At 48.7% G+C, this 15,763-nt stretch overlaps 1 protein-coding gene across 1 annotated transcript in view; it reads right to left on the bottom strand.

The window, feature by feature from the left end:
* The window catches only part of NCEH1 (neutral cholesterol ester hydrolase 1), a 63,374-nt gene that overhangs the window by 12,418 nt on the left and 35,193 nt on the right, over nucleotides 1-15,763 (bottom strand). The window contains exons 2-3 of the mRNA XM_006155050.3: nucleotides 8,411-8,639; nucleotides 6,163-6,232 (exon numbers count right to left, since the gene is read on the bottom strand). Coding sequence (XP_006155112.1) covers nucleotides 6,163-6,232; nucleotides 8,411-8,639 — 299 coding nt within the window. The remainder of the gene's footprint in view (nucleotides 1-6,162; nucleotides 6,233-8,410; nucleotides 8,640-15,763) is intronic.

Below are 15,763 nucleotides of genomic sequence, written 5' to 3'. Positions count from 1 at the left end.
TATAGTATTCAATTATTTGCACTGCTTTTTAGGTTTGCTGAGGTTGGCTGGGTTGAGTGAAAGTTAACATGGCAAGTTTTGAGCAAATCTTTCTTTTTTTAGAAGATTCCTAAGGGATTTTGTCCACTTTCCAAAGTTTCCCAGGTGGGCGTCATTGACGATTTCTCTGCTCCTGACGTGAGAAGGCAGGGGACAGGAACGTCAGAGTGAGCTCAGGTCACTGGGTGTCCTTCCGTGTCCTGAGTGCGCTGTGCCTCGTCGGAGCAGTGTGATTGTGTCAGCCTGCACTCCTCGCACTGTGTGGGTGAGAAAAGGCCTCACATTCCCATGCCTGGACCACGGAGAGCCGCGGAAGGCCAGCTCTCCGACCCTTTCCTGCTGCGGGTAGGCGCAACCTTCTCCACAGCGCCGGGAGCGTTCGGTTTTCTATGCACGAACCCCTGCCACTGGGTGGGATGGAAATAGCTCTGAGGCACCTACAGAAAGTGAAGAGTTTATGAGTGTCTGAAAGATTGAATGAGGGGCCGGTCCGGTGTCCTGGCGGGTAAGTGAGCCAGAACCCAGGTGGCCAACTGCATGGTTCAAATCCTGGCCCAGATGCCTTGAAAAGCGCCAGTACTGCGTGTGCATGCCCCAAACCCCGATAGGAGGGAGAAATGGAACAGAAAGGACCGCGGCGTGACTATGCCCCACGGGAGCGGTTACACTCTCTGCTCACTTGCTTGCACATGCTCTCCCGCAGGGAAAAAAAGAGATTTAAGGAAAAGCAAAACACAACTTGAAACTTCTATTTACACCCCCAAAAGCAAGGAATTCTCTTGTAGAATTGTTCTCAAAACACTTTATTATCTTGTATTTTATCTTTAAAGCAATAAATGAAATCTTCCTTGTCCCTTATGTCTTATGGCTGTAACACTGTGTTCTGTTATATAAACCAGAGGTAAAAAGGTACATGTTGTAGGGACCAGCATTTAGCGTAACGGCTATGTCGCTGAACTCCCATGTAGTCAACTGCGGTTCAAGTCCCAGACATGGTGGCTTAAACTCATGCCGGGCATGTGTGTGTGTGTGTGTGTGCCCAAGATCCCAAGAGGAGAATGGATGAGAAGGGATTGCGGCGTGGCCATCCCCCCTGGGGCGTGATTTCTTGCTTTCTTTCTCTCTGTCTCTCTCTGTTTTTCTGGCGAGTGCACACGCCCTATAGCAAAAACCGCTGGAAAAAAAAAAAAAAAAGGACATGTCGTAGCTAAACCATACTAAAGTTTATGACTATGAAATAAAACCCTCCTAGATTACCTAAGTGAGGATACACAGGTATATCTGAAATACAATAATTAAAACTTTTTCATGTATTTAATGAATTCCTTATTGTACAATTAGCATGAAGAAACAGCACGGCATTTCAGAAGCTACTAAGTTAGCAGGCATGGCTTTGGCCGACTTTGATAACAAGCGTCTTTTACCTACCTTGGCCTGCTGGGCCCGTCCCCACTCCCTTGAGCCAGCACCAATAATAAACCAAGGAGCTCCAACCTCTGGAGCTTACCCAGGCGAGGTGATGCCATTACCAGGGCTGCCCCCAGCCTTTCCTACCAGCTTCCTGGGACTAGTCTTCCCCAGGCCACACCCCACACAAGGCAGAGCCGCAAAACCACCACCCACCCCTGTGAGCTTAAGGATAAGAACAGCTGGCTCCAGGCGGCCTCTCTGCTGGAAGAGACATTGCAGGAGAAGCAAGGGTCCACCCTGCGTCCAAAGACTCTCAGGCCCTCCAGCCTGTGTCTGTTTCCGTCAGTCACCACCCAAGTGTAAGTTCCTCTGCCTGCCCGGGCTCCTCTTCCATTCTCCTAATGCTCTCTGGTCCTCTCCTCCCCCCACAGCACTGCAGACTCCCAGGAACAATCACTTGCCTAGACAGGTCCTGCTAGTTAGAGGCTCAGTCCAGACACTGCTTTTTAAAAGATGCCTGTTCTGGTCTTTCAGCCCCAGTGAGATCTCACCTACCAGGTGTGTCCATGACTCGAAGCACTTCACATCGCTCACCGCGTGTAATGTAACTGGCTCAACGTTTGTTTCCTCGACTGGATTATAAAGCCTCTGAAAGCCGGAAGTACATCTATCTTACACTCTCAAGTGACCAGAAGTCTACACAGAATAAGAAGACAATCAATATGTGTGGAATAAAACAGAGAGGAGAGAGGTGGAGCAGTGAGAAGGAAGGGATTCCCGAGTCAGGCGTTGGGACACACTTCCCAAGAGAAGCAGGATCATAGGGCGTTGGCTAGACTTCAACTACAGCGAGGTTTGAACGCTCCCTGTGGGCTTGCCGGGATCTGAACCACCTCGGCTCATTGTTTTGGGAGAAGGGAGGCATGAAAAAAGGTGCTATGGGTTCCAAACACACATTGATAAATAAATTGGTAAGCTGACCTTTAAAAAATATGTATTTATTATTATGTTCACATGAGTTTTACCAGAGAAAGAGACGACAGAGAGAGAGAGAGAGAGAGAGGAAGAGGGAGAGGGAGAAAGCAAGCCACCACGTCCGGAACTTGAACCGCAGTGGGCCATGTGGGAATTCCAGCATCCTAACCACCACGCCTCCCACTGGCCCTGTAAGTTGACCTTTCCATTCTATAGGTGAGGTCACTAAACCTCCAGGCTTTTCTAGAGCTTTAGAGCTTTTATATTAATTGAACTGATTCTCAGAACAAGTCTGAGTCATTATCCCAACTCAACAAGCACCTACGAAGCATGCACGTCCTAAGCCTAGCACCAGGTGCTGGCCCCAAGCACAGAAGACATGATTGCTATCCCCGGTAGCCCACGTTCTGCACGCAGGGCAGTCATCTGGCCCCACCCCGCAAGTGAGTTTGAATGACGGTCCTTAGGCCACAGAGGAGACCCAGGAGCTGCACTGTGATACCACCCAGGTGGTGACTTCTAGGTGCTCTGGTGTGTAGATTAGGCACAACGAGAAGTTACGATGACAGTGGTACCTTCTGTTTCGGTTGTTTTAAAATGAAACGGAAAATTACTGACGATGACATGTACGATTAAGCCACTACGCAGTATATTCTGGATGGAAAATCACATTTCGTATGCTGTGACGATGCTCAGGGAATGACTGTAAATTAATTAAAAATTTAAAACAAAACACACCTTATCCATCCTCCTGTGTGTTATAAACAGAGTTGAAAGGACACTGGCTTATTTGCGATAGAGGAAGGTGGATGGAGAAGAGCAGGCAGGAGAGATCAGGGCAGGCCGCCAGAGCTGATGCTGAAGCCCTGGGGGCACGTCCTGAGGGGCGGATCTCATGACCCAGCGAAACAAGCCAGCTTCCCCTTTTCCCGGCGAGGAACCGGGGACAAAGGAAACCACCGAGGGCCTCGACGTTCGTTTCTGCACGCTGAGCCACAGAACCTTGCTCCACCATGGGCTGAAACTGCCCCAGCTTTCCTCTGACCAGCTGCCCAGGCTTCCTGCCACAGCCCTGATGGAGGTTCCGGTATTACAGGGGTGCACCAATGGCCTCGGAGCGACCTGGGAGGCGCATGGAGAGTCCAGTAAGGCCTGGGAGCTGTCCACAGCTGCCCGGGGCCAGACCTGCCGGCGAGGTAGCCACGGCAGCACTCAGTGGGGCTGTAGGGCTCTTGTCCACCAGCTCAGACTGTCCGAGTGACTCGGCCAACAGCCCTTCCAAGAAAGTGCAGAAGAGAGGGGTCTCCTCCATCTCAGATCTTGTAGAGGCATAAGAGGATCGCTGACAGATGACTCACAGGGAAGGGAGGACTGGATGTGCCCGGGGCATGGGAGGCGGTGGCCATGGTCAGCCCGGCTCACCATGATCGGCTTCCTTTAATATGGGCTTGATACTCGGACAGAAGGCAGCGGGGTATCGGAGCTGTCTCCCTGGCTCACTAACCCAGTCCCTCTTTGTGCCCAGCGATTATCCTGCCTCAGCTTCTCGGTCCTTGTCTATGAAGAATATTTATCAAAAATACTTATCCTGGGTGCTTCATATAAGAATTAAGCAAGAAGGGAGACAGGTGGCGTGGGTGGTTAAGAATGCTGAACTCCCAAATGGCTGACCACAGTTTGAGTCCCAGACCAGGACTCACCTGGCTTGCTTTCTCACTTTCCTTCTCTCTCTCTCACTCACTCACTCACTCACTCACTCTGTCCTTCTCTGGTCAATTTTAAAAATAAATAGATAATGTTAAATTTTAAAAAATTAAACAAAGTTCTTCATCTCCTTATTTTGTAAATATCTATTAAATGCCCACTATAGGCCAAGAACGGTTAGTTTCCAAGCACTAACGACTCAGCAATGAATGAAACAGACAAAATTCCCTAGAATTTCTCCCTGATTATTTCCACCTACAACAATGAACTGATAGTAAGTTCAATATATGATCTGTCAGATAGTGATGACGGCTGTGGAGACAAAGAAGGCAGAGGAAAGTGGGCTGCCCTTTTACACAGAGTTGTCAAAGAAGGCCTGGCTGGGGGGAAGACGCTTGAAGGAAGGCTTAAGGGAGGATGCTGTTGCCAAAGCACCCCAGCGCAGGAGTGGACGCCATGGCGTCTGGGTTACTCCCACTCCACTCACTATAATCCCCTTAGTTCCCCAGGAAAGTGACTTTAAAGAAGTGGTAGACAACCGAAATATTAATATTACTACAGTTAATAATAATGACACCATTAAGCCTTGTTGAGGGATCAGTAAATGGCATAATGGTTATGCCACTGGCTCCCACATGGTCGAACACAGTTCAAGTCCCGGTGGCTTAAAACTCACAGTGGGTGCATGCATGTGCGTGCCCAAAATCCCAAGGAGACAATGGAGGAGAAGGGACTGTGGCATGGCCATCCCCTCTGGGGGCTGATTTCTCGCTTCCTGTCTCTCCTGCAAGTACAGATACTTTATAGCGGGAATCTCTCCAAAAAAAGAAAAAAGAAAAGATTTATTGAACACGTATTTCTACTCTCAATGTCCAAGTTACAGAATCCGAGTCTAAAGAATAACTTGTCCAATTCTTGACTGGAGGAGAGTCTCTCAAAACCCAGATTCCTTTTTAGATTAAAATAGTATCGAGCGTCACCAGGGGCCAGATGGTGGCACAGATGTGACGCTGCGCTCCGTGATACCGAGCCACACGGGTCCTGCGTCGGTGTCCCAAGGCCTCCCCGTGTACACCGCGTACACAGGTGTGTGCTGTGATTTGGGCTGGCCCAGGTGGGGCTGCCACGGGAAGGCCCTGCTGGAAGGTGACTGCCTCACTGTCTTTTAGAGAAACAAACTTATACACAAAAATTATATGTTGCAGGTAACTGTGTATTTCTCTATTCATTAGTTAATTCCTTTTCCAGAGGTTTCTAAAACTTAAAAGGTAATTTGAAGTAATAGAAAGCTAGTCGAAGAATTTTTTTTTCCTGATTACATTGCATGTGACCTTCAACCATCACTTCATCACTTTGGGCCTTTATTTTACACTTGTAAAAAAATCACTTCTAAGTAACTATTGCGTTGTCAGAAAAGTCATAGAAACACAGAAAAAATACATCATGACTTTTCCAGCATCCCAACAGACTATGAGGAGGGCCTCTGCCTTGGCTTACCTCTCTGTGACTGGCCTTAACTGCTTACTCAGCAGAGCCAGGTAGGGTGCAGCAATAATGCCAATGGGCCCACACGGGAGGGTCATCGGTTCCTGTCCCAAGACTCCTTAAGACGCTTTGGGTGTCATGTGTCTGTGATCCGAGCTGGGCTCAGGCTGGGGTGGCCTGCCACATGAGGGCCTTGCTGGGGTGCCTCTCCCTCTCTCTCTCATGGAAGAAATAAATGAACAAGTCTTAAGAAAGATATTTGGCCAGCTGGTGGCGTAGAGGGTAAGGCACGATCCCAGGTGACGAACTGCACAATTTCAGTCCCAGACCCAGTGGCTTGAAAAACACACCAGGTGCACGAGTAGACGTACCCGAAGTTCTGAGAGGAGGAGGAAACGGGGGAGAAGGGAGAGCAGCATGGCCATTCCCCACGGGAGTGCTTGCTCACGCCACAGCACGCCTGTCCCCAGCAAGTGCACGCACACTCTGCTGAAATTTTTAAAAATCGTGATAAAACAATACAATACAACAAAGAGATTTATCACTTACTCGATGGAGACGATGACAGCATTCAGTCTCTCGGCCATGGCTGTGCACAGCTCGTCGTAATACCTGATTTCTGAAAGAGAGAGCAGCTGTCGCTGTAAAACAGGCCGCATCCTGCTGCTCACTCTTAAGTTCCGCTAAGTGGAAATTTCTAGATGCAAAGTTAAGGTATTGCCAACAAAAACAAAAACTAGAAAGTGAATGTAGGGGCTGGTCTCACACCTGATGGTTAAAGGAGCTGGATCTCACCTGGATGACTGCAGTTCAAAGCCCAGACCCGGTGGCGTGGGAAAAGGCTGGCATGTGTGTGTGTGCCCCAAGTCCCAACAAGATGGAGAGACGGAGCAGGAGAGGGCAGAGGGGCCAATGCCCCTGGGGGTGCTTTCTCTCTGTTCCTCTCTCTGCCTCTCTCTGGTAAGGTCATGCACCCTCTGGCAATTAAAAACAAAGAAAAGAAGCAACTGCAGAGCTGCCTCCACAGCACGGTGGGAATGAGCTGCCCAGGAGAAGCTGGGTCCCACGTGGAGACCATGGTCTGAACCCCTCGTAGTCGGCTTGAGTCACAAGGGTGCAAGTGCATGTGACCAAGACCCAGCGGGCCTCAGGGCTAGAAGGGAGTACCGGGCAGGCCCAGGCCCCGCGAGGGTGCGCGTCTCCTCGCCACCTTCTCGTGTGTACTCCTGTGCTCCATCGCAAATTTAAAACCAAAGAAGAAATGATGGAGATGGAGGTAAAGCAAGTCGAAAAGCTGTGCTTTCTGACCTTTGCTATGCTAAAAAAATAATCATACAACGATAAAAACACACAGGACAAGTTAAACTTGGGAGTCGCCAAGCACGCTGAGTTGCTCTGTGGCGATTACAACAGAGAAGAGGCCCTGGCTTCCTCCTCACTCAGCTCTCCCCTGGGCCGGCGCCGCGCACCGCGGACAGACTTACCCAACGCTAAAGAAAACATCCCTGAACTTTGCAAGATTGTTTCTTTGAACAGCTGCACACCTTCTACTTTTAAACTTCGGTTTCATCAGCAGATAAAACATCGATGAGTTAATATTTGTGTTAAACACCTGTTCTAGGGGCTGGCAGGTGGTGTGGTGGTTGGGGGCACTGGACTCCCATGTAGCCGTACCACGGTTTGAGTCCTGGACCTGGCAGCTTGCTTTCTCTCTCTGTCTCTCTATCTGTCTGTCTCTCTCTCTTTCTGTCCCTCTCTGGTCAAATTAAAATAAATAAATAAAGTTGAATAAAATAATTCTTTGGGGAAAAAAAAAAAAAAAAACCTGGCCCCAGAAAACCACAGTGGGAATCATTATCCCACAAGTGGCAGGCACCCCTGTGTGAGGTGCGGCTCGGACTGTGTGGGAGCCCCTCACCCCAAAGCCCAGGTCCAGTTCCCGGACACAACCTAAATGGGCCGGTGCAGACCGTGTGGCTGTAACCCTAGCCCACTGGGAGGCCGGGGCAGGGGCCACGGCAAGGCGAGATCCTACCTCTGGGCCAGCTCCATGGTGCAGAAGTAATTTCCTGCTCAGGGGGATCCCACATGGCAGCCATGGTTCAAATCTAGGCCCCCCTGCAGCTCGGGGAGCACACACACGCATGGCCAGGAACAGTGGTGGGGCCTGGAGGGGACTCAGTGTGGCTGACCCTGTGGAGGAGGCTTGCCTTCCTTTTGTTCTCACGTGGACACGCACATACTGTATCATGAACAAAGAAATACCCCCTTCTCCCTCTCTTTCTTTCTCTTACTAAAAACAAAGAGAAAAATATTTGTTCTGTTTTATAGAAAGACATACAACAAAAAGGATCAGCAGGTGGCATAATGGTTTCATCACTGGACACCCACACAGTCAACCCAGGATCCTGAGAGGAGACTGGAGGAGAAGGGACTGTGGCATGGCCACCCCCCCTGGGGGGCGATTTCTCGCTTTCTGTCTGTCTCTCTGGAGAGCGCACACACCCTATAGCAAAAACCTCTCTCTTAAAAAAAAAAAAAAAAAAAAAAAAAAAAAAAGTGCTGCAGAGGGTGACCGTACAGTGTATTAACCACCGAAGGGCCTTTAGAGAGTGAAAAGAGGGTGTTATTAATCATTTTGTTGGGGTAACAGGGGTAACTGGGCCTGTCCAGGGGAAACAAAACGAACAAATGGGCTCCTCTCCTCTCCTCTGTATTCACTAAGAAACCGAATCCCGGGCCGCGCCTCCCAGGGCCACCCTGCACACCCAGCCCTCTGAAGGTGACCGGGACGTACTTGCGCTCGCCAAGGCCCAGCCCCCTCCGTGGATATAGACGACACCGCGTTTCAGCCGCTCTCCAGGCTTCGCAGAGCCTTCGAACACCCTGACCTCCACGCCGCCGAAATCCGTGTCCGTCACCTTCACGTGGGCAGACGACCATGCGCTTTTCTTGCCGAAAGAAACGATGATGAAATTCAGCGCCAGAAGATGGTGGCTCAGGCCCAGGGAGTGTATCAGGTTACTCTGCAGGTGGAGGTGGAACACAGGACAGAGCTCAGGGCAACTGGAAAGGGCGCTCCCGAACTCCCAGCGATCAGAGTTCTTGCTAGCGACCGTCTGGGACTAGAAAACCCACTGACATTTTTTTTTTAACTCTCTATTTTTTTTCTTTCATTTATTTATTTTTACATTTTTCCACAAACATTTACTTTACATAGCAAAAAATTTTAGCTCATACTCCATCATTCTTGACAGTTTAGAAACAACTTTCAAAATTTCAAAATACTGAATTTTAAAGATAATGTTCAAAATATGTCTTATAATTTTGTATAATTTTATAACTCTATAACAACAGAAGCAGTATGGTTTCAAATATATATATGTATATATATATATTTTTTTTTTTAGAGGGCAGACACTCGGTATCCCACTGACATTTTTAACACGACAAATTGTACTTACCTGTGCTGTGAAAGGTGACATTTTTATACATAAGATCTTTCACTTTCAGTTCAACTCTGAGGAGATGGGACAGGTGTCAGCAGCCCCATTTTACTGACTGGCTTAACAATGACCTGCACTTGCTCAGGGAGCTGGGTCCATGGCAGGGCTGTGTCTCCAAGCTAGGATCTGAGAACTCCGCGCTTTCTTTCCCCTCCTAACTAAGCACATCACAGTTCTACTACTGTCCTAGAAGCAGAATACATTATTCAAATGCAAATAAAAGAAAGTAAAGTTTTACATTTTTTTAAAATATTTAAGAAATGCTTTGAAGCTTTTTTTTTCCTCTATAGGGCACATGCATCCACCAGAAAGGGGCAGAGAGGGAAAGCGAGAAAGCACCCACTGGGAGACGGCCATGCTCAATCCCTTCTCCACGCTCCTCTCCAGATGTGGGGGTACGCCCATACATGCTCCGCCCAGTGTTTTTCAGGTCGCTGGGTCGGGGACTCCAACCGCACCACCTCTGTGGGGTCTCGCCACCTTCACTCCCGTGCCACTGCTGAGCTAAAGCTCATGTATTTAAGTGCGTCTGGTTGTCACTGAGAGTAGGAGAGGCAAATGCGTGAACGAGATAGAAGGAACAGGCCGTTAGAGGCAGCTCAGCTCCCGTTCAACCAAGAGCTTTGCAGAACCGTGGGGAGCAAACACGGCCTGCTCGCTCTCTCCCCTCCGAACCCCGAGGGCACTGAGCATTCACAGGAAGTGCGCTGGCTGCACTCAGAAGAGGCCGAGTCACCCACCCACCAGATCCCGGGAGGTCTGTTGCCCTCTTTCTACTTCCACAAGCTCAGGAAGGAGAAGAGCTGGACAGTCCCAGTGCCGTTTGGTGACGAGGAAACAGAGCACCAGGAACTGGGAAACTTATTAAGTCATCCTAAAGGCCAGGAAACAATGCTAAAGCAGAGATGGGACTGTGTGATGTCTGCGCTGCTTCACAACACGGCTCCCCAGCCGTGCACGACACACGCCTTCACAACACGGCTCCCCAGCCGTGCACGGCGCACGCCTTCACAACACGGCTCCCCAGCCGTGCACGGCGCACGCCTTCACAACACGGCTCCCCAGCCGTGCACGGCGCACGCCTTCACAACACGGCTCCCCAGCCGTGCACGGCGCACGCCTTCACAACACGGCTCCCCAGCCGTGCACGGCGCACGCCTTCACAACACGGCTCCCCAGCCGTGCACGGCGCACGCCTTCACAACACGGCTCCCCAGCCGTGCACGGCGCACGCCTTCACAACACGGCTCCCCAGCCGTGCACGGCGCACGCCTTCACAACACGGCTCCCCAGCCGTGCACGACGCACGCCTTCACAGCACGGCTCCCCAGCCGTGCGCAGTGCACGCCTTCACAACATGGCTCCCCAGCCATGCACGGCGCGCACCTTCACAACATGGCTCCCCAGCCGTGCGCAGCACACGCCTCCACAACACAGCTCCCCAGCCGTGCACAATGCTCACCTTCACAACACGGCTCCCCAGCCGTGCACAGTGCTTGCCGGCCCGGTGTGCCGTGAGGCTCAGCTTCCCCTCAGCCTCTGAGAGTCACACTCCTGAGCTGTTTACTCAGTGTCCCATGTAAATATTGCGTGTGTGTGTGTGTGTGTGTGTGTATTGGGGCATATACATACATAAACATACACACACAAACATACATATACACTATTTCATGAAAACAGTTGGTAAACGTATGTTATAAAACCATTAGTAAGTGTTCATGAAAAACAAGTACAAGAGGCAATTAATCTAATGAACAGCTATTTCAGGAATTCCATTAACATTAGTTTGCTATGAAGGATAAGCAGCAGAGCATATGAATATTAACTAAAAATTCAGCCTCTTTACATCCTCTAATATCAATTGCCCAATTTACTGAAAAAGTTCAAACATTGCTAATGTCCTTGATAATAAACGCACACACATGCACACGCTCAGATTCTAGCAATTTTCGTTCCTTGGAAAATGGGGAAAGGCATTTATTGGTAGAGTTTTGTGGCGAAAGATCAGTTGAGCTGGGGAATACTGAGCTCTGCCAGGGCATGGCTGAGGATCAGTTTGCCAAGGTTTCTCAAATAGAGACAATAAAGCCTTGTCTCCACTGCGATTCGTGAACAGAGAACACACAGGAGCCAGTCTGCGTCTCGAAGGACACGTAGCTTGACAGGCGTGAAATAATGAAATACAAATTTTAAAATGGAGGACTTGGCTCTGATACTTTCTGAAATTTATTTTTTTGATTAAATATTTTATTAAATACTTAAGACAAATTATAAATGAGTTTCTTCAACTACAGAAAAGCTGTAAAACAAATGAGCTGTTTTGAGAAGACAGAAGATTGTTCATTTTCCAAGAGAACCCACCTCGGGTCTCCTGTAAATAGCACATCCCCAGAGCGCATGCAGACGAGACTCAGGCTACCCACACTTTTCCAGAAATGCCTCTGCTTCTGAGTTCAAGCTCACTCGCATTAACAGAATATCCTACGACCACCTGAACTGTTTACCATCGTGACGGGGTGGCGGGGAGGAGAAAAGTACTGACCAGGAAAAGGACAGTTTGTTTACGCAAGGAAAAAAGGCAAGAGTTAAAAAATGGTAGATGGAATGGAAAGAACGGAGGACGCTGCCCAAACCCAAACTGTGCTAATGCTTGAAACTGTATCAGTGAACTGAGGACTCAGAAACCATCCTGCAGAAATGCCGAGGCTGTTTCAAATCTGAAAGTAGAACTGAACAATGGCCTGTCACATGGGAAGGTAAGTGTCATTCCAGACTGGCGGAGAGAAACTCACTGGGCCACACTAACTAAAACCAGCATTTCTTCTCTTCTTCCTTTTTTTAGAGAGATTTATGCTATAGGGTGTGTGTGCTCACCAGAGAGACAAAGCGGGAAATTGCCCCCTGGGGTGAGGGGGCGATGGTCATGCTGGAATCCCTTCTTCACTCTTCTCTCGGGATCTTGGGCACTCAAGCACACATGTCCAGCGTGAGTTTTAACCTGCCAGGTTCAGGACTCGAACTGCGGTCGGCTACGTGGGAGTCCAGCGACATAACCGTTACGCCATCTGCTGGTGTTGAGACCAGCATTTCTAACACAGTTCTGTGTGCCCTGCAGCACCTTGTGGTTTCAGAAATCTTTGCTTGCTGTAACTTCTACACTGGTTACTTAATCTCAAAACTTTTCCTCTTCAAGGGAGATATTAATAGTGTCCCCCATGGAATTGTAGCAGCACCTACTCCAGCAGCACCATTTGGGGAGTGATTTCTTGTTTTCTGTCTTTCTGTCACTCTCTGTCACTCTGGTGAGCACACGCACCCTATAGCAAAAAATCTCTCTTAAAAAAAAATACCCCTCTGATCCTGAAGATCATTGCATGAAGAACTGGAAGCCTAGGGACACGGATTTCAATGTTTCTAGAGAAGCCGGACGATCACATTTCCTGTTAAGTACTGGATACATTTGTTATGGCACCATATTGATGACCAAGTTTTGAAGTGGTTACAGCTTAAGATAAGACAATCCTCTTTAAAGCTGATTTGTATCAAAGGGGAAGGGAGGCTGGGGAGGAACCAGCTCTGAACTGGTCCTGCACACACACACACATCTCAGCACATGGTCAAGTTTCCACAGGAAGCAGCTACCTTGAACACTGAGGGCCTCAGTTCCAGCTCTCCGCCTGCTTTATTCCTCGTATTTGAAGATGTGTAGTCCATGCCAGTGCTTCTCTGAGACCTCACCTTCAAGGGAAATCCTACGGTCCGTCTCAGATTAATAATATCTCAAAAGGAGAGTGGAGAAGAGACTGCAGTGTGGCCTTCCGCCTCCCCCCAACGGGTGCCTTCTCACTTTCCCTCTCTGGCAAGCACACACACCCTATAGTAAATCCAAAATAATGATAGTTAGATCAGCTTTATCCCTGTGACAGAAGAATACTGACACAGTGCTTGAATTACTGCATGTTTTACTCTTACCACTTGATCTGAGAACCCATAAATGTGAGAATTCTCAGTTCACTGGACTGGGAGGCGTGGCAAAATTCTGACCCAGTCCAAAAACGGACAAGTCACTCAGTCTCCTAAGGGAGCAGTAGCCAGAGCACAGACCCACCCCAAGGAGCAACGAGAGGGATCTTGAAATAATCAGATTACACTTCCACGATGGATCTGACGCTAACCGCCAGGCCATTGGCTGGCCCGCGACTTAATTTTTCAGGCTTGTAGTTTGGGAAAACTAGAACTCTGAGTAGGAGCACAGAGTGAAAAGCCAGGCTGCTGGGATCTGAATCTCATTTCCACCACTGACTAGCCTCGTGTCTGAATGTTCTCACACCTTAATGTGCTCACCGGCAAACTGGGACTAATACCACCTGACACCGAGTTGTCCTGAAGGCTAAGTCGCTTAACATATGGGCAGCACTTAGTGACAGGAACACACCGAGCTCTGTAACTGCTTGTTGTCACCACCAACTAATACCACTACGGAAGTATAACTTCAGTGTACGTCTCAGAGTAAATGGTACGATACTCATGCCCAGTAAATTGAGACTAGCTTGAGGAGCCAGATGGTGGTACTCTGGTAAAAGAGGATGCCCTGCCACCCACATGGGGGAGAGTTCAGGGTTGGCCTCGAGCCCTCCCAGGGTACGTGGGCTCATGTGTGCCAATAATCCAGATGGGCTGAGGCTGGGGGTGGACTGCAGTATCCAGACCCTATTGGGGGCGAGTGTCTGTCAGTCTGTCTTTCACTTGCTCAGTCACTCATGGGAGAAGTAAATATATTTGAGAAGTAAATACATTTGTGTATTAAAGTAACATTTGCTTTATTTGTTAAAATATACAAACTAAATGCTTAGTATGGTTTTATTCATCAATAAATGTTGATTCTTGTATAAGATCCCGACTTATCTTCTGGTGAGTTGGGGATCTTATGGCGTTCTCAGGAACTTCTGAGTGATATTTTAAGTTCTCTATGACAAATAGAGAGCTTGCATAAGGAGCTTGCGTCAACCACACGCGCCTGATGTCATTTCCAAGCCACCAGGTCTGGGACTCAAACTCTGCTCAGATGTGTGGGAGTCCAGCTCCCCAACCACTGTACCACTGGCTCCTGACCAACATTCATCGAAAAGGAGATAGGATCTGGAAAGCGAATGCAAGGATTGGTCCTGGGGCCGTCCATAACTAAGTAGAACAGGTGATAGGGAGGAAAAGGGAGATTTATTTCTAAATAGAATTTGGTTTCTGTTCTTTATGGCTTTGATGCTATCGAAGATTAGCATCACAACCATAAAGAAATCACAGTTGACCTGGACCCTTAGTTCTGTAGACTCATTTCAAAGTTTGAGAGTGGGATGAAAAGGGTTAGTTGTCCAAGAAGATACTAGAATGACCATCCTCCAGAGACAGAGACCTGAGGATGACTGCCCAGCTCAGAGACACAAGCATCGTCACCCCACGGAGACAACGCTGGCTGACTGCCAAACTTCATTCTTGGCGGTGGATTGCAGCTAATGCCATGTTTCTGCAAATGTTGCACAACCCAGCCGGTTGGCCAACGCTCGTTGCTGAGCTGATGCGGAGACTGAACGGATCCCCCCCCTTAGAGACAGAGCAGCTCACAGCTGTACAGCCGAATCCTGGTTCTGCCTCTTGCCAAGTCTGAGGTTTATGCCAAGTTATAACATCATCTGGGCCTCCATCTCCCCAGGCTGCTATAATAGATCGTATCTCCTTTCCCTCAGCTATTTTAAGAACTTAATTACAGCATAGGACCTATAGCAGGCACTGGGTATAACTATTTTATTCCTTTAATCCGATAGTTCTCAAAGCTGGCAGCATATTCGAATCACCTGGGAACTTTAAAAGTTTTTCAATGCCTGAGTCCTATCTTAAATCTATTAAATAATCACCCAATAGTGGAACCTAGGCCGTAGGTATTTGTGTGGCTCTCTATATGAATCTGATGCAGAGCAAGATTAAAAATCACAAAGTAGGGACCAGCCATTGGCGTAATGGGAATGTTGCTGGACTCCCATGTAGTCGAACACAGTTTGAGTCCCGGACCCGGTGGCTTAAACTCACATCAGTCGCATGTTCGTGCATGCCCAAGATCCCGAGAGGAGAATGGAGGAGAAGGGATTGAGGTGTGGCCATCCCCCCTGAGGGCTGATTTCTCGCTTTCTGTCTCTCTCTCTCTCTTTCTGTCGAATGCCCCCATACGAAAAAACCTCCCAAAAAAAAAAAAAAAAAAAGGCAAAATAAATCAAGTCAACTATATCTAACCAACACTTACTTTTATTTAGTTATTTTTTTAGATGTTTGTCATAGGGTACGTACATTTGGAGAGAGACAGAGGGAAAATGAGAACTACCCCCCGGTGAGATGACCACACCACAATCCCTTCTCCTGCAGCCTCCTCTTGGGATCTCGGGCATGCAAGCACACGCGCCTGATGTCATTTCTAAGCCACCAGGTCTGGGACTCAAACTCTGCTCAGACGTTTGGGAGTCCAGCTCCCCAACCACTGCACCACTGGCTCCTGACCAACATTCATCGAAAAGGAGCTAGGATCTGGAAAGCGAATGCAAGGATTGGTCCTGGGGCCATCCATAACTAAGTTGAACAGGTGATAGGGAGGAAAAGGG

Source organism: Tupaia chinensis, unplaced genomic scaffold (genome assembly GCF_000334495.1).
Source record: "Tupaia chinensis unplaced genomic scaffold, TupChi_1.0 Scaffold000430_1, whole genome shotgun sequence".
NCBI classification, from domain to species: domain Eukaryota; kingdom Metazoa; phylum Chordata; class Mammalia; order Scandentia; family Tupaiidae; genus Tupaia; species Tupaia belangeri.
This window is presented reverse-complemented; position numbering and strand designations above follow the sequence as displayed.